The sequence below is a fragment of the Trichosurus vulpecula genome, chromosome 2 (assembly GCF_011100635.1).
Source record: "Trichosurus vulpecula isolate mTriVul1 chromosome 2, mTriVul1.pri, whole genome shotgun sequence".
Lineage (NCBI taxonomy): Eukaryota > Metazoa > Chordata > Mammalia > Diprotodontia > Phalangeridae > Trichosurus > Trichosurus vulpecula.
Window position 1 is genome coordinate 183,329,815 of NC_050574.1, and position 18,899 is coordinate 183,348,713.

General features: G+C 37.1%; 1 protein-coding gene across 2 annotated transcripts in view; it reads left to right on the top strand.

The window, feature by feature from the left end:
* The window catches only part of SGCG (sarcoglycan gamma), a 260,838-nt gene that overhangs the window by 144,584 nt on the left and 97,355 nt on the right, over positions 1 to 18,899 (top strand). For both annotated transcript variants that reach the window (XM_036742841.1, XM_036742842.1), the window contains exon 4: positions 5,950 to 6,037. In XM_036742841.1, the coding sequence (XP_036598736.1) occupies positions 5,950 to 6,037 (88 nt within the window). The remainder of the gene's footprint in view (positions 1 to 5,949; positions 6,038 to 18,899) is intronic.

Below are 18,899 nucleotides of genomic sequence, written 5' to 3' on the forward strand. Positions count from 1 at the left end.
CCTCTCTCTCCATTCACTGACTCTACTCACCAAGGTCACGTTCTCATCACCTCTCACCTACGCTACAGTAATAGCCTACAAATTAGTACTCTTTGCTTCCACTTTCTTCTCTTCTCCACAGAGGGGTCAAATCTGTTTTCCTAAAGAACAGAAATGAACACATCACTTCCCTTTCAACAATCTTCATTGGTTCTCTATTCCACCTAGGATAAAATACAAATCTTTTGAGGGATATTTAAAGACTTTCTTCTCAGTTTATCTTTCTAAACAGTTTCTCCATACTCTAAATTCTAACTCCTATCCTTGCGCCTTTGTACATGTTGTGTGCTATGTATTCCCTTTCATCCTTGTCCACCATCACCCTTTTTAGTTCCTGCCCAAAATTATCCTGTATTTACTTTCTATAGAATTTGTATTGTTGACCTGTGTTGAAGTCATGGCACCCCTGTAGAATGTAGACTCCTTAAGGAGAGAAGCTGTTTCATTTTTGTCTGTGTACCCTCTGTGCCTTGGGAGAGTTAGTATGGCTTCATAGATAAATGACCAGATTCAGGAACACTGGTAACATGTAACTGGCCACGTACATGTTACATAGGCTCAGTCTGCCAGGATACTATCCAAGAAGATATGTTTTGGAACAGTTATTTGCCCGTCTGCTTTGGTAGAAAGAATTTCTTCTGGGAGTTCACTGAACCCATGGAATCACAAGTCTAGTCCCTTCCTAACCCTTCCCCCCAAAAAACAGTACCTTATACATCATGGAGAAGACAAAAATTTGTCAAATAATTGCTGAATAAATATGAGTGTTTGTAAAATAAAACAATAAGCTCTATAGTAGTTTGGGATGGGGGAACTTTTAATGGAGGATGGGGCTTTTGAACCAAACTGTTCAAGATGAGTAGTATTTGATTAAGTGAGAAGGAGCAGGGAGAGTCTTGCAGATGGAAGATGTCATGAGTAAAGACAAGAATAAGAATTGCAAGATGTCTTCAGGAAACAAAGAAAAGTCCGGTTTTGTTGGAGTATAGGGTTCATTTGGTGAAGTAAGATATAAAGTTGGAAAAGAACAGACTAGATTTAAAGAATTTTTGAGTCCCAGGGGTAAGGAATTTGTTCAAAGCAGTGTTCAAGGAAGGCTAATTTGTATGTGATAATTACTAAGCAACCATTAGATGTAGTAGTAATAACATCATTTTTAACTTTAAAAGACAAAAATTTAGGGTGAAGAGGCTTGAAACATCACCTTCAGATTGGATAAAAGAAATCAGCGAGTTATACACAGAGACCAGCAGATTCATGTTGATTTAATCCTCCCTCCCACTCCTCCTCACCTTCATCCCACCCCTCACATTCCTATACCTCATCTCTTCCCTAAGTGTTATTTGAGGCACAGAACTGAGATCAGGAAAACTGGAAGAGTCAGTAGAGGAGGGTTTCCTGTAGGTTGAACATTTTTGCTTTAGTAGAAGGAAACTGGTAAGACCCTTTGAGGCTAAGCTGAAATAAAACCTCAAAGTAAAAGGCCTGGAGCCAGAAGGAGCTTTAACTCTAAGTGAAAAGATTTCAAGATGAATTCTAGTGATGTAATGGATAGTTTGCTTTGTTTAGACTCAGAAAGAACTGAGTTCAATCCTACCTCTCTTACTAACTGTGTACCTAGAGACAATTCAACCTCTCTGAGTCTCTTAGATATTTATTTTTATCATCTGCAAAATGGGAATAATGTCTGTAGGTCTTAACTATCCTACAGAGTTCTTTTGTGGCTCAAATGAGCTAATGTACAGAAAGCACTTTAGAACTTTGAAGTTCTAAAAAAGCAAAGTGCACCAAAGCTTAAAGTATTCTATAAATATCTAGGGTTTTCTTTCTTTTCCTATTCTACTGAGGTTCAACTCCTTCATATGGTTTGGGAGTGACACTGAGTCTTCAAAAACTGTAAAAATAGAGCACAACACTTTAACAAGTTGTAATAAGTTGGACAGGCTTTGAGTGTAGGCCAGGTGAGAATGTGTTTCTACTGTCCTGGGACCCACAGCAAAGTTTGAAGGTGTTTATTATATGGTTGGTCACAGACTAAGGAATTTTTGGACCACAATAATCTGCAAAAATCATCCAAACACCTTCTTGTCCTCCTGCCCCTACAGCCCTTTCCTCTTATTGGTTAGTTCCTGCTCAGAACTTTAGGCCATGGCTTAAATTGCTTCTCAAGCTATTCATGTCTGCTTCTGCCTTCTCCCACCCTCTGCCTTCCAGTACCCTAGGTAGAAAATGTTTTTTTTTTAATTTTTGCTTGTATTTGTGTTCTCAGGATTTAGCACCAGTGCCTAGCATATAGTAAGCTCTTAAAAAACGCTTCACTTGTTTTCGATAAAGTTAAACAATAGCTACAATTTATGCAAGGGGAATACAAATGAAATATCAGACTCAGGAAGTATTATTATTACTCAAACCCTGAGGTAGGGATTGAAATTATATTAGGTAGCAATTAATAATAATTTAAGTTATTTTATTCTAAAATCATAAGAAGTTGGGTATGGAAAGCAATGTGGACAATGCCTAAACCCGCCTTCTCATTTATAGATGAGGAAGCTAGAGCCAAGAAGGTAAGTGACTCACTCAAAGTCTCACAATTAGTAGCTTGTAGAGATGGCTGCAATGTCTCCTGACTAGGTCCAACAACAGTATTTCAATAATACATTGTATACGGTAAGCATTATTAAAATATAGTCTTGTCTAATGTTTCTTTTTAACTGTTTTAATAAATTTTATTAGACTAAATTCTTATATCTCTATTAACTATTCTAATAAATAATTCCAGTTTATGAGAAAAGCACATTTATGACAAAAGTACACTAATATATGTCTCACTGTTAACCCTGTCTATAGTACTACTAGTTCATATAAAGTCAGTAAGCATTTACTAAACTTTTATTGTGTTTAAATCATTGTGCTGGATGCTGAGAATATAAGATGTATCCTTTTCCCTCAAAGAGTCTATTCAGAATCTAATAGAAGAATCTGATAAGGCATGTATCCAAAGTTGTAATACATGGGAAAACATTACAAAACTAAAGGAAAGTTCCAAAATGCTTGTGAAGCTTGAGGAAGGAGGAATCTTTTAAAGCTGGAGAGAGTATGGTATGCTTCCTGAATGATGATGGTCCCTCATGTAAAATTTGAGGGAAAGGAAAAGGATCTGGGAGCTATGGCCTAGAGAACAGCATGAGAAAGGGCAAGGATGTTGGAAAGGTTGGGACAAGAATGAAGGAGGGTGAGTAGTAGAATTTATCTTGAATACTGACTATGTGAAGTCAAACAACTTGAGATACAGTTAGAAAAGTAGGTCTGCACCAAATCATTAAGGTCTTAAATGTCTGAACATAGAATGATTCTTTGACAGGCAATGGGGAGCCACTGAAGGTTTCTAAGTAGAGGAATTGAGTGAAAAGAGTAGTCATGGATGAATTAGAAAGAGGAAAGACTGGCATAAGAGATCAGTTTAGGAGGCTCTTAAAATCCTGGTTACTAATGATAACCTAAACAAGAGAGGTTGCAGCAGTAGTATAAAAGAAGGGATAGAATTGAGAACAATTGTAAAGGTAGAATTGTAAAGGAAGTAACAACACATTGGATACATTGGACACCCACACTGTGGGTGACACAGAAGGAAGGATCAAAGATGATTCCAATATTAAAAGCCTGGGTAACCGGGAAGATAATGAGGCCATCAACAAAAAATAGAGCAGTTAGTGGAAAGGGCAATTTTTGGGAAAAGATGCTCAGTTCAGTTTGGGACATGATGAGTTCCAAGTGCCAAGCAAGATATATAGGTAGAGATAGAAGGATCTAGAAGACAGTGGAAATTTAGGATTGGAGCTCTGGGAAGGTGTTGGGGCTTAAAATATTGATTGGGAAATGATCCTAATAGAAATAATCAAAGCCATGAAAGTGAATTAGAATCACAAGGTAGAAATGTAGTAAGAAAATAAGAGAACCAAGGACCACAGCTAAGGGAGCATTCATGTTTACAGGTGCATGGAGAAAGGAGGAAGAGAATAGGAAGCCTGTGATGGGATCTGAGAAGGATTATCAGAAAAAAAACTCGGAAGAGTCCAAAGAGAAACCAGGGGAAGAAATATTATACAGAAGGAGGGACATTCTCTACCATTATCATTTAAATAGAACTCCTGTCTTCTTTTTGCCTTTTACAGTACGAGTCTGGCTCCCATGTAGCTTTCCAGTTTTACTCCACATAACTTCCTCTCAGGGTCTATATATTGCATTAACACCAGCCTATTTGCTCTTTTTCAAATATGACATTCTGTGTCTTATCTTTCTCCTTTTGTCTAGGCTGCCCCCATCATAGAATATAATGCCTCTACCTCTGAATGAATCTCTAGTTTCATTCAAAGCTCAACTAAAATGCCAACTCATACATAACATCTTTTCCAATCCTCTGGCTACTAATATTTCCCCAATCACAAAATTACTTTGTGTCTATTTATTTATTTTATATTTACTTATATATGTATATTGTGACCTTGATAGAATGTGAATTCCTTGAGAACAAGGTCTACTTTATTTTTGTTCTTGGCACCATAAGATTATAAGCTATAATGGAACTGAAAGATCACGTTAACTCCCTCATTTTACATTTGAGAAAAGTGAAGCCCTCAGAGGTTGCATGACTCATCCAAAGGCACACAGATAATGAGTCCCAGAGGTGGGGTTTAAACCCAGATCCTCTGATTCCAGAGCTATCTATCTTGTTCACAATGTCTAGCACATATTAGGCACTTAATAAATGCTTGTTAATTGATTGGTTGATTCTATTTTAGCTCATCTAAGGTCTTTAAGTGGAGAATGGATGACTACTTGTTCAGAATACGGTAGGGGACATTCTTGGTCAGGTATAGCTTGAACTAGATTGCCACTAAGGGTCCCTCCCAACTCAAGATTCTAATTCTGGTCACAACACTAGTGCATTAAGATAACTAAGTTTATTATCAAAAGATCATGCGGCTAGTTAGGTCTATTCCATTCTGATAATTTTCTAAGATCCTGAGATTTCGTGGTTAGGAGTATATAATCATTTGTTCTATTTAGGCTGTTATAAAATTAGAAAAATCTCTATAAGCATGTTTTTCATAATGCCAGACCAATAGGTAGATTTTTCAAGGGTAGCAGGTCACTACCTCTTTCCCTCTAGAATAAAATGCCAGATATGACAGGTCTCTAAGCAAATATGTAGAAGAGCTACAGTACTGCCTGACTTTAATAACCCAAACCTAAAAAAAATCCATTTGATTGTTGATACATATAAACAAGTGAGCCATCGTAAAAAATGAGCCATCAAGATTGAAATGTCACATTCTAGAAATATTTCAGGACTCATGTAACTACTTCAGGGCCTATTCCAATGTGAATTTCTAAAACCAGAAATCACCCCCACACACCCCTACACACACACACACACACACACACACTCATAAAACGAAGGACAAATCTGTAACAAATACAAACTTTGCATTTTGAAACATTCACAATTTCTAAGTAAGGAACTGAAATTTTACAGAGAAAGCACTAAATTCTTTAGATTATCAAAATATTCAATAGCAGTCATTAAAAATGCAAATCTGACCTTTAGAATACTGGAGAAGGAAAGAAGGCATCACCAAAACTTGCTTGCATTTGGTGTTGATCTGTATCTTGCAACCATTCCAGGCACATTATAAGTTGCAAACTCTCATAGACATCACAGACCTAAACGATTATTATCATTTTTGAAGAGACAGTTCATTCATCTTATCCTTTCCTCAACCTCTGTTTTGACAAAAATGCATAAGCAGGTTTCAAAAATGTGGATATGGAGAGATTTCTGTATATAAATCACTCTGTCATAATTTTAAATTCCATAGATTTGATTAATTCTGTAAACCTTTGTTTTAGGATTCATCTCTGCTTCTACAATCTACTCAAAATGTGACTGTCAATGCTCGGAATTCTGAGGGAGAGGTCACAGGCAGATTAAAAGTTGGTAAGTCTTATGTTTAATCATGACAAATAATATATATTTTTACAAACATTTGAATTTTATATAATGAATATTACTTATCTGCTGCTTCTCTTAAAGAGTTCAAAGTTATTTACACAGAACGAAAGGAATGAATGCTTTTAAATGATAATTTCTAAGACACCATAGCTCAACAATAAAGAACAATTGCAGGGCTCATTAGTTGAAGAAGGAGGACAGCAGAAGAAAAAAATAACAAAATAAATATTGGTAGAGGAGAAATTAAACAATTAGTAAAGCTTATCTTTGTATTTTTGCTCTTACCAAAGTTATGTAACAACAACAAGCCAGACCTGTACCAGTAACACAGACATGCAATTTGTTGGTGATCTATTTTGGCATTGACAATTTTAAAATCAGAAGTAAAGAGTTTTTGGGTGGTTTTGTGGAGGGGGCGTGGAAACTAGGGAAATACAAATTGTGATGCATTGTTCCTTCTATGAAATTTACAATAAGATGTCAGATTTTTATATTCAAAGTGACTGTAGAATTGTTCTGTTTCAACTTTCATAATTTTCTGTAAAGATCCTATTGTACCCAGACTTTGCTCAGAAAGTTTTATAATGATTTTCAGTTAAAGGGAGTAATATCTTGACTTAATCTAGCAGTCAACTTATCTAGTAGATGTCTCCCCTAAATATACATAAGTTCAATATTGTTTTCCCACTATTTTATTGTTTATCTTTATTTCTGATATCATTCTAAACACTTTTTAAGTTTTTTCTGACTCAGCCCAACAGAATCTCAAAATGGAAAGGTCCTCAGAGGTCCTCAGAGGTCCTCTGGACCAAGCCACACCTAAACAGGAATCTTCCACAGCATCCCTAACAAAGGGACATTCAGGTCTGCTAGAAGACCTCTGTGGAGTCAGGGGGCATTATCCTTGATCCCCTAGTCTCCTTTGCCTCACATATCCAATAAGTTGAAACACTGTGTTGTTTCTAACTCTACAACATGACTTTCATCTGACCCCTTCTATCTACTTACATGGCTACCACCTTAGTTCAGGCCCTCATCACCACTTGCCTTGATGATTATAATAGCTTCCTCATTCCCAAAGAGATTTTCTTTAAAAACAGATCCGACCATGTCACTCCCCTGATCAGTAAACTCTAATATCTTCCTATTTCCTTTAAAACATTAGATAAATTTATCTGTAGCTTTTATAGCAATACAATAAACTTAGTTTAGATTTTAAAACCCTTTTTAAGCTCTTACCAGCCTTAATTTTGGTTATATCTCAACTCATACTGTGTGATCCATCCAGGTTGGTCTTCTCTCTGTTCCTCACATGACATTACATCTCTTGTCTCTGTGTCTTTTGGATTTGATCATCAGAAATGCCTAAAATGTACTCCCTCCTCATCTTCATTGCACAGAATCCTTATTTTTCTTCAATATGCAGCTCAAGTACCACATTCTTCATGAAGTCTTTCCTAATCCACCCAACTACTAGTGGCCTCCGTCCCAACCTACTTTGAAGTTAATTATTTTGTCTTTATTTTTATTAATTTTCTTTGTATTTATTCTGTATACACTTACATGTATATATGTGTGAGTGTATATAAACACACACACCCAACCATATAGAATGCATGAGAGGCAGTGTGGTCTAGTAAATAGAGAGCTGACTTTGAAGCCCGGAAGACTTGTATTCAACTCCTATGACTCTACATAAGTCACTTAATTTCTCAGTGCTCTAGGAAACCCTAGGCAAATAGATTATGTTCACTTCAAGAGAGTAGAAAGAATCACTTGATATTTGACTAGTGTTTTCCATTAAAAAACAACTAGCATAATTTGAGGTGTAGCATAAACCAAAAATCAGGGTCAAATCCCCCCTCAAAAAATTTAAAAAGCAAACAGTGATAGATAGATAAATAAATAGATAGACAGACAGACTACAGTTAGGATCATAATATAAACAGTAAGTCTTAACTATTTTCCTTTCTTAATTAAACAATTTGCGTTGTGTGAAATTCAGTGAAAAAGTTGAGCCGCATATCTTAACTCTTCTCTGTGCACTAAAAAATGAAGCTCAGAAGAGTAGGAAACCTAGTGAGAAGATGAAGTAAGAACAAATCTAAAATGGAGGTCATTTCAAAGAGGGTCTAAGGGGAAAAGCAGCTATTTCTCTCAGCTCAATCCTATCCTGGTTATAAGGAAGATGTGACCTCACCATATGTATATAACATATATATATGTATATATATATGTATATGTGTATATATATATGCATGTATGTGTATATATATATATATAATGAAGATGTTGCAGATTTTAATGATTCTCTCCCATTACGCTTATTATATATTGCTGTTAAACTTGGAACATCCATTAAGGAAGTTGGTGATGATGATGATAGAAAGCATAACACAGGAAAGGAACCATATATACAAAAATATTTATAACAACTCTTTGAGATGGCAAAGAACTAAGAACTAAACTAAACTAACTAAACTAACTAAACTAACTAAAGAACTAAGGCAGTGGAGGTGTCTATTAATTGGGGAATGGCTGAACAAATTATGGAATATGAATATTCTGGAGTATTATTGGGCTGTAAGAAATGATGAAGGGGATGGTTTCGAAGAAACATGGGAAGACTAATTATTTCTGGTTAATAAGTGTCAAAGGAAGAGAGAAGAATCTAAGATAACTCCAAGGTTCTAAATATGGGAGGCAGTATGAACGGTAGAACCACTGAGCGAAATAGTGAAATAATGAGAAACAAATTTGGATATATGGGGGCAGGGAGGTGATAAGTCATTTTGTTTGTGGACTTGTTGGGCTGGTAAGAAATTCAGGTAAAGATATCTGGAGCTTGAGCATGCGTTCAAGACAGGGAGAGATCTGGAAACATTTGCATACATGTGAAAAACATATCAGGAATGCCTCCAAACCAATGTTAGAGTTCTAGTATTCAGTAAACACTTTAGAGAAAATCTCTTATGACTACTGTAGGAACAGGGATACAGGTAGGGACCAGGCTTGTGATTTCTTTGATATAGGAAACTCCCAGGTGAGGAAATTCCTTCCACCAGTGTTCAGTGGAGCATTTTCTACAACTTCAAGAGAGTTGCCTCAGATACTGAGAGATTAAGGGATGTGCCCAGGGTAATACAGCCAATATGTATCAAAGGTAAGACTTGAATCTAGGTCTTGCTAATTTCAAGGATGTCTCCACCATACCATGATGCCTTTATGTACCACTTCTAAAATCCTGTAGCATATTTATTCTTTAAAGATTTCTTATAGAAGGATGCACATCACTTTAGAGTTGTAGAATTTAATACATCACTTTTGTTGCACATATTTTAGCATTGTCAGCAGTAGATTAGTTTATCTTCCCTGATATCTAGATGATCATATTAAAAATAGTTAATATAAAAAGTAATTCTATATGTGTGTATATATAATTTGAATTAGTAATTTATTATCAGCTGTTTCCTAATATGGATCATATGCCATGCAATAAAAGGATGACTGACCTGGTTAAAATATGACTTGAGGTGGAAATGGTAGCTATTTTCAAGGAAAAGGAATTTGACTTTTTCTTTGTGGCCCCGGTGAATAGAAACAGCAACACTGGATGGAGTTTGCCAAAAGACAAATTCTGCCTAGATGTAAGGAAATATTTTCTCACAATTAGACCTATCTACAAAATCTGAGCTGTCTCAGGAGAAAATAAGTTCCCTAGTGGCATTCAAATGATCACTTGTCAGAAATTTAGCTTCAACATAATGTTTCTGGTCCTCAGTTTTCTCACCTGTAAAATAAAGGGTTATAATAGATGATCTCTAAGGTCCTTTCTAGCTCTAAAATTATTGTTGCATAAAGCATAAAAATAAATCAAACAGGGATTTACTGAATACCTACTATGTGCCAGTGATAATAGTTGACATTTATTTATAGAATACGCTAACGATTACAAAACACTTTTCTTAACATCATCTCACCTACATGATTTTGTTCCTTCCTCACAGAAGCCCTGTGATAATGTATCCCCATTTTATAGATGAGGAAGCTGTCCTGCCAAGAGGTGGAGTATCTCGTCCACAGTTATACAGCGAGTGTTAGAAGCAAGACTCAAACCTACATCTCTCTTGGTTCTCAAGTTCAGCCCTACCACACTGTCTCAGGGTGCTAAGGGAGAAATAACAAAGAAAAAAACAGCCCCCAAATCCAGGCAGTTTCCAGGTTTTGATGATTCTGCCTCCAAAGCATCTCTCCTTTCCAACCCTTTCTCCACAATTCACATGTCCCCCACTGGTATTCAGGTCTCACCTCCTCTTGCCTGAACTTGTGTTGTGGTTTGTCCTTCATTCTTGAAGAAGACCATGACATCAGGGAGATGATGATGTGACTTGCAATTGACTTTGATTTGAGTGAGGGATGGCTGTGCAGAGTCACCAGCCTCGATTTCTCCTCCAGAGACATCTGGGTCCAGTGGCCGGATATCGATCAGTACGGCCAGAGATGGCCCAGGATGCAGTGGGAGATCTTGGCTCTTTTAAGCTAAGGTCTTTCCAAGTTCTCACTGTGAGTACTAACTGTCCCTATCCCATCAGCCTTACTCCTTGCAATCCTTCCTCTCTAAAGCTGCTAAAGTAATCTTTCTAAGGCAGGGGTTCCTAACTTTTTTGTGTCATGGGCCCCTTCCTCTGGTCCCCTGACAACCACCACCACCACACCCCTTGCAGTCAATATGGTAAGTTTATAAGTAGCCAGTCTAAAGTGTCATGGCATCAATCAGTATTACAAAGGAGAACCTAAAAGTCACATGCAAACCATCACCAAAGATCAAAGGAGCATAATGTACAGCTTGTATTGTATCACATCCTGGTAATATATGCTGAATCAGGGGAAGCCATCTAGGCTTTGCTGTCAGAGCCTTTTGTTCCTCTGATATGTAAATTCCAGATGAGTTCCTGATATTCTTAATAAGACCAGCAAATCACCAAATGGTGCTGATAACTCTGAGATGACATGGTATTTTAACTTTAAAACTTTACCAACAACTTTGAGAGGATATGAATGTGTTAATGAACCAACCCCAAGCTGGCACATATAAGAATTGGTCTGTTCCCCCCAAATCTCATAACAATGAAACTTCAAACTCCTTCCTCCTGAACCCTCTTCTGTCTCTATCTGGGTCCATGCTGCCAAGTGCAACCAACTTTAATACAATACAATACAATACAATATATGTACAATACTTTAATATAATATATGAATGATTATATATATAATACAATATAATATATGAATGCCTCTCCCCCTCCCCATATCATTCCCCATTGCTGTTTGCCTTCCTTCATCATCCTATCCCCCCAAACCCATACCATCTGCCTCTGTACTACTCTCCTTTTTTGGTATTTATCTCTGTACTTTCTATGCCCTGTACCCACTGTACCCTATTAAAGTGTGGTTACAGCCCTGTTTCCCACTGCCATCATGGACTTTCCTGGCAAGTTACCCAAAGAATAGAGTGTGCTTGCTCCCATTTCATAATTTTATAAATTAATTATCAATTCAGCCAGTCTGGTGATGCCTATGGACCCCTTCAGAAGGGTTTCTAAATGCGTTAAGATAAAATATATAGGATTGCAAAGAAAACCAATTATATTGAAACACAGCAACAAAATTAATTTGAAGTTCACAAGTCCCAAGTGAGGAACTTCTCTCCTAAAGTATTGCTTTTATCATATTACTCCTCTCCTCCAACTCTTCAGTGACTCCATAGTGCCAATAGAATGGAATACAAATTCTTGAGCTTAGCATTTGATTCCAGTCTACCTTTCCAGCCTACTTTTTATAATGCTCCTTTTCATGATGTATTAGGTACATTCCAGCCAAACTGGACTAGTAACTATATCCCAAATCCAGCATTTCTAAAACACAACACACTACTTTCCATCTCCATGCACTCGCACAGGCTGTCCCTGTCACTTCTCACTTCTGACTCTTAAGATTATCCTTCAAAGCTCAAGTCAGTTTCTGCCTCCACCATGAAACCTAGCCTGACCTTCCAAGATACAAATATTCTTTCCCTCCTCAAGTTTTCTAGTACTTTATCATGATCTTGTATTTGGCCCCATCTCATCTCACTTTTTATTCTACTTACCAGCGTACACTTTGTTCTCTCTCTTACCACCACCCCCTCCATGATTGTTCTCATCATTATATACCCAATGCTTTTGATAAATGTTTGTTGAGTGAATGATCTGGACACTGTACTTTTATTAATATAGTCTAAGATTCATGTGGCTTTTAGGGTTACCATTTCATGCTGTTGGTTTTTTTAATTTGCTTTTAATGGTAGCCCATAAGTCACATGAGCTGCTGTCAAGCCTGGTTCCCACCCCCATCTCCATCCTATATTTTGCAGTTGATATTTTAAACCTAAGTACCAGACTTTTTGTTCATTCCTATTCAAATTTATTTTGTTAAAAAGCCTATATTTCCAGCATATACAGATATTTCCAATCTAATATTATCCTTTCCAGCTTTGTGTCATCCTCAGATTTGATAAGCTTGCATTATTATTTTCATCCATGTCACTGATAAAAAATATTAAATATAACTGAGCTGAAGACAGAGCCCTATAGGCATGCCATGAGAGACCTCCTTTAAGCTAACATCAATCTGTTCATCAACCAGCTACTGTAATATTGTTCAGCCCATATCTTTTCATCTTACCCATAGGGATATCATGAGAAACTTTGTCAAATGTCATGCTGAAATCCAGATGTAAAATGTCTACAGTCATTTCTTGCAAAAATACCCCTGACAAATAAAGGAAGCCCTTTCAGCTTTGTACTCAAGGTTTTCCTTGTAAAACTAAGTGTAATCAAATTTTGTACAGTGCCATACTCACATATCTCTGTGACACTGGGAGAAAGCAAGGAAGGCCCTCAATATATCAGCAGACTTATTGGCGAACATGGTTTCAAAGGGATTGGTAGCGTGGATGGGCCATAGTCAACATCATTGGAGGTGACATCTACATGAATGAGATCATCAATCCATTTGAGTTTTTGAAAGCCTGTCTCACATTGGATGGGCTTCAAATTTCATTGATGGTGGCAACTCTTCCCATTACTTTCTGGCAAATAGAGGGAGAAGAAATGGAGGCAGTGTCAGATTTTATATTCTCAAGCTCAAATATCACTGCAGATGGCAACTGCAGCCATGAAATTAAAAGATGCTTGCTGCTTGGAAGGAAAGCTGTGACAAATATGGACAGCATATAAAAAGCAGAGACATCACCTTGCCAGTAAAGGTCCATATTGTCAAAGTTATGGTTTTTTCCAGTAGCAAGGTGTGGCTATCAGATTTGGACTATAAGGAAGGCGAAAAATCAACATTTTTGAATCATGTTACTAGAAAAGAATTTTGAAAGTCCATTGAACAACAGGGACATCAAATCAGTCAATACTTAAAGAAAGTAATTCAGGCTATTTGCTGGAAGGTAAAATACTGAGGCTGAAGCGTAAATGTTTTGACCACATAATGAGAAGATGGGACTCACTGGAAAAGACCATGATGTTGGGCAAGATTGAAGGCAAAAGGAAAAGAGGATGGCAGAGAACATGATGGATAGATAGTATCATGGAAGCAGTGAACACGAACTTGGACAGACTTCCAGAGATAGTGGAGGATAGAAGGGCTTGGCATGCTATGGTTGATGGGATTTCAAAGAGGCAGACACAACAGACTAAACAACAAAATAATCATTATTATTTTAGTAAGAATAGCATTTCATTTAAGACAAGAATCAGTTTATAAGTACCAGATTTTTTTTTCTATTAGTGCTTAGATTACATAAAAATCCATGATCCTTTTCAACAAATTACTTTGGCTTGCTTTGGATCTATAAAAATGTTGTTTTTTTCCCATTTATAATTAACTCTTAAGCTTCATAGTAATCTAAAACTTCAACTAGAATCATGGCCTTATGGTTGGAAGTGACTTTGAAGGGCAACTAAAATTATAGGCTACCCTATTGCCTCAGCCATGCTGTTTGATAAGAATCTGATTTGTTACTGGTATTTGAGAAAGTATAGCTTTTAATGCTACATCTTTTTTAAACCAATCAAGCTTTTGGTTAGGTTTTCTGACATGTACATAGTGTCTCATGAAGAAATAATAATTATTTCTCAGACTTGACAATTCCGCTAATAAGTAAATTGATCATTTGGGGGATGAAGAGAATCTTTCAATCAGTTTCAAATAAAAACAAAACAGAAAACTCTTATCAGCATACTAAATGGAACCCTGCTTACCTCAATAATGTAAAAGATGACCCCAGCTTGAGCAGTCATTCTCAATAGAAACAAAGGAGTTTACAAAATGGGATAAGAATATAGAGACTAATTCATTTATATTTTCAAAAGAATTTAGATTCTTTTCTCCCCTGGTCCTGCCCCTATAGATGCTATCTAAGCAGGATCAAAACTTCTGTAGTTTGTGGATATATGGTAAAGGTGTCTGGCATGTCTAAGCTGGGAAATTCTTGTGCTTATCTAATGCTACCTAAGGCAGAATTCAAACCCATCTTCTTGACTTCAAGGCCAACACTATCTCTACTACTCCACACAACTGCCAAATCAATAAAGGTCTCATATAGAAGCTAAGCCTTGAAGAAAACAAGGGATTCTGAGAGACAGAAGTGAGGAGGGAGAGCATTCTTGGTACAAAGGCATCTAGGTCAGAGATGAAGGACCTTTAAGAGAAATAAGAAGTCCACTTTAACTGGAATATAGTGTACCTAGAGGGAGTAATATATAGTAAATTTGAGAAAGGAAGTTGAGGCCATGCTGCATGAGGTTTTAAATGCCAAAAAGAAGAGTTCATATTTGATCCTGGAGGCAATAGGGATTGACTGAATCTTAATGAGTAGAGAAATGCCATGGTCAGATTTGTGCTTTAGGAAATCAATTTGGCTGCTATGTGAAAGATGGATTAGAGATGAGAGAACCTAGGAATATGGGTCATTGAGCCAGAAGGTCCTTAACCGTATGGTCCAGAAATAAGAGGGTGGTGTATGGAGCAGAAATAGAAACAAATCCAGGATCACTGCAAAGTCTGAGAAGAGGCTGACCAGAGGAGAGGACCAGAGTTCATGCTGTAGCAATTCAGAACTGGAGCAGGGGATCAAATGAAGCAATGAATAATCTCAGTCTACTTCTCTCTGATGTTCTTTAGTCATAAATATCTTTATGTTTGGTTAAATGCAACCAGTTCTAACCTCCAGTCTCTTCTGAAATCCCTGCAACTGTTGTGGCCATTAGCATTTTCCATACCAAGGGTCCACTTTAAGTAGTAGAGGACAGATGAGAAGTTGAGTTACTATAGCCTAGTATAATACCGTTTTAAAGCTGTGATGGGCCTCAGAAATTGTCTTGTCTGATCCCATTGTTTTATAGATGAGAGAAAAAAGGGGGGCTTAAAAAAGTTTGGAGATTAACTCAAGGTCACACAGCTACTTAGACACAGAGCTCAGTCTGTTTGATCTTTTTTTTTTAAATGTAGTAGTAGTAGTAACTAACATTTGTATAGAGCCCACTATGTGCCAGGTGCTATGCTAAGCACTTACGATTGTTATCTCATTTAATCCTCACAACAACCCCAGGAGTTAGATGAGAGTATTATCCTCATTTTGCAGATGAGGAAACTGAGGCAAACAGACATTTAATGACTTGCCCAGGGTCACACAGCTAGTGTCTGAGGCCTGATTTGAACTGAGGTCTTCCTGACTGCAGGGCCAAAGATCTAGCCACTGCTCCACATAACTGCCCCTATTTTATTTATATATCAACTTTGCTATACTGGAGAAGTGTCCTTCAAAACACAGTATGATCAAAATTATGGATTGTGATATAACTTTGGGCTCTTACTGAGGATTATAAAAACAATCAGAGAATAAATTCTGAACTTTAGGTTGTTTGTCACTGCTTCTGGTCTGCTGCTCCTTATATTTCAGTGATAGTTTAATTTCTGCAATACTATTTCTAATTTATGCTGCAGTTATTTAGCTGCATATGAATTAGCCACAAGAACTAATTATTCTCAAACCTGTTTAGAAAAGGCTGGACATTTATAACTACCAAGAGAGGAACAAATGTTTCATTCAAAGTTGGGCCAGTACCTAGAATTACAGCAAGTCTCTTTAGGTGAAACTTTATGGCTACTGATAATTATGTCACCAGGTGCATAAACTGGGCTTTTATATTTCAGAACATGTGTGCATGAGCATCTGAACATCTTTCATCCCCCTTAAAATATGGGTTAGCCCTATGAGGGTTTAACTAAGCACCCTTTAATCACTGCTTGTCATTTGGCATAGAGAAAGTTATAGCAATAGATGGGTTTTAAATATTACTCATAAAATAGTTATTACAGATTACCTCAATTTCTTAATGCAGTTTTCTTGCATTATGAAGATAATACCATAATGCAAAAACTCCTCTCCTCTCTCTCTCTCTCTCTCTCTCTCTCTCTCTCTCTCTCTCTCTCTCTCTATCTCCCCTCTCTCTCTTCCCTCTTGCCTCATTCACATTTATTTTTAAAATAGTATATGTATTAATTTCCTAAGAATTCTATACTAGGGGCAGCTAGATGGCGCAGTGAGTAGAGCACCGGCCCTGGAGTCAGGAGGACCTGAGTTCAAATTCGGCCTCAGACACTTGACACACTTACTAGCTGTGTGACCTTGGGCAAGTCACTTAACCCCAAATTGCCCAGCCTTCCCCCCTCCTAAAAAAGGTAAAAACAAATAAAATTTAAAAAGAATTCTATACTTATTCACTGTTTTAATAGTTATATATAGATTTTTAAAGGCAAGGATCCAGATTGCTCTAATTAGCTGCAGGGGGAGGGGAAGGGGAGGCAGGATGAGGTTTCCAAATGTTAGGCCAAAAGATTCAAAGCCAAAACAGGAATTTATTATTTAATATAGATACAGTACTAGAACTGTTCATTGTGCTTGCCTGGACACATAATTTTAACCTTAATTTTGAAATCTTTTGTGATCATAAAATCTCTTTTCCAAATGTTAGATGAAATAATTCTGCTATTCTATGAGGAAAGCTCCTTGCAGTTCATATTAGATGTATATACGATCAAAACATGATGATTTTTAGAAACAAATGCCCCTGGCTATTTTCTGGGTTTCTTATGACTCTTTACATCAATTTCTCTACTTCCTACTATAGCCATGCCTGCGCAAAAATAAAGCACTCTATTTACAAACTGTAGAAAAAGCCAAATTGGGTACTTTATTTAAAGTGCCAAAATTCCCTACTTGGCTAAAGACTTAAGACTGGAAGGAACCTTCCAAGTCTTCATGAGTCAGTAAACTTCTACTTTTGTAACCCATTTAGTTTGCTGGCTTTAACAATGTCTCAACCTGAAATGTACTGTGAAAATGCTTGACACACAATAGGAATGTAGTGTTTATTGAATTGAATTGGAATACATGACTGACTTTTTAATATGTGATTCCTTATTATAACTCATGAAACCTCTTTTATATCAGTTTCCCTTAAAAAGTGCCTTTTCTGCTTATAGAATTTTCATAATGTAATGAATTACGAAGCACACCATGCCCTGGAATGAAATTGATTTTTAGTGTTGTTGTAAATGTAACATGAAGATGTATTTCCAGAAAGTGAGAAATTATGCCCTGCTCAATAATTGTATTTGGCCAGAAATTTGTTAAATAATACTATTCCTCTCCATATAATCTATTCATGAGTCAGACTGGATTGTTTATTACCCCTTCATACACCTGATGAACATTCTGACTTCTCTGCTTTTGCTTATAGAGTTCTCTAAGCCTAAAATGCTCTGACTCCACCCACCCACTTCTTCCTCATCCCTGAAAATCTACTTGCCCTTTAAAGGCCACGCACCATGGCCTTTTCTCAATCCTTATCCATAGCAACCTCTCTAAATCCTTTAACACCGTTGATCACCCTCTTTTTCTTGATACTTTTGTCTCTCCAGTTTTCCTCCTACATGATTGACTGCTCCTTTTCTGGATCCTTTCCTGGGTCATCAAAATCATAACCACTAGCCATGGGTGCCCCCAAGGCTCTGTCCTGGGCCATGTTCTCTTCTACCTCTATACTATTTCCCTTAGTAATCTCATCAGCTCCTACGGATTTAATTAATCGGCAACTAGGTGGCAAAGTAGAGAGAATGCTGGACTGGATGACAGGAAGACCAGAATTCAAATTTGACCTCAGACAGTTATTAGGTCTGTGGCCCTGGGCAAGTCACATAACCTGTTACCTCAGTTTGCTCAAATGGAGATAATAATAGCACATACTGCCCAGGCTTGTGGTGAGAATTAAATGAGATAATGCTTGTAAAGCTTAGCACAATGCTTGGCACATAGTAGACTGGCATTTTATAAATCCTTCCTTCCTTCTTTCCTTCCTTTCTTTCTTCCTTCTTTCCTTCCTTCCTTCCTTCCTTCCTTCTTTCCTTGCTTCCTTCTTTCCTCCCTTCTTTCCTTCCTTCTTTCCTTCCTCTCTTCTTTCCTTCCTTCCTTCTTTCTTTCTTTCCTCCCTTCCTTCCTTCCTTCCTTCTTTCCTTCCTCTCTTCTTTCCTTCCTTCCTTCCTTCTTTCCTTCATTCCTTCCTTTATGTTAATGATTCACAGATCAATTTATCCACCCTAACCTCTTTCTTGACTTCTACTCTTGCATCTCCAGTTGCCTTTTAAACATCTCAAAATGTATATCCCATAGGCATCATGATGTCAACATGTCCAAAACTGCACTCATTTTCTTCACACACACCCCCAAAGCCCTTCA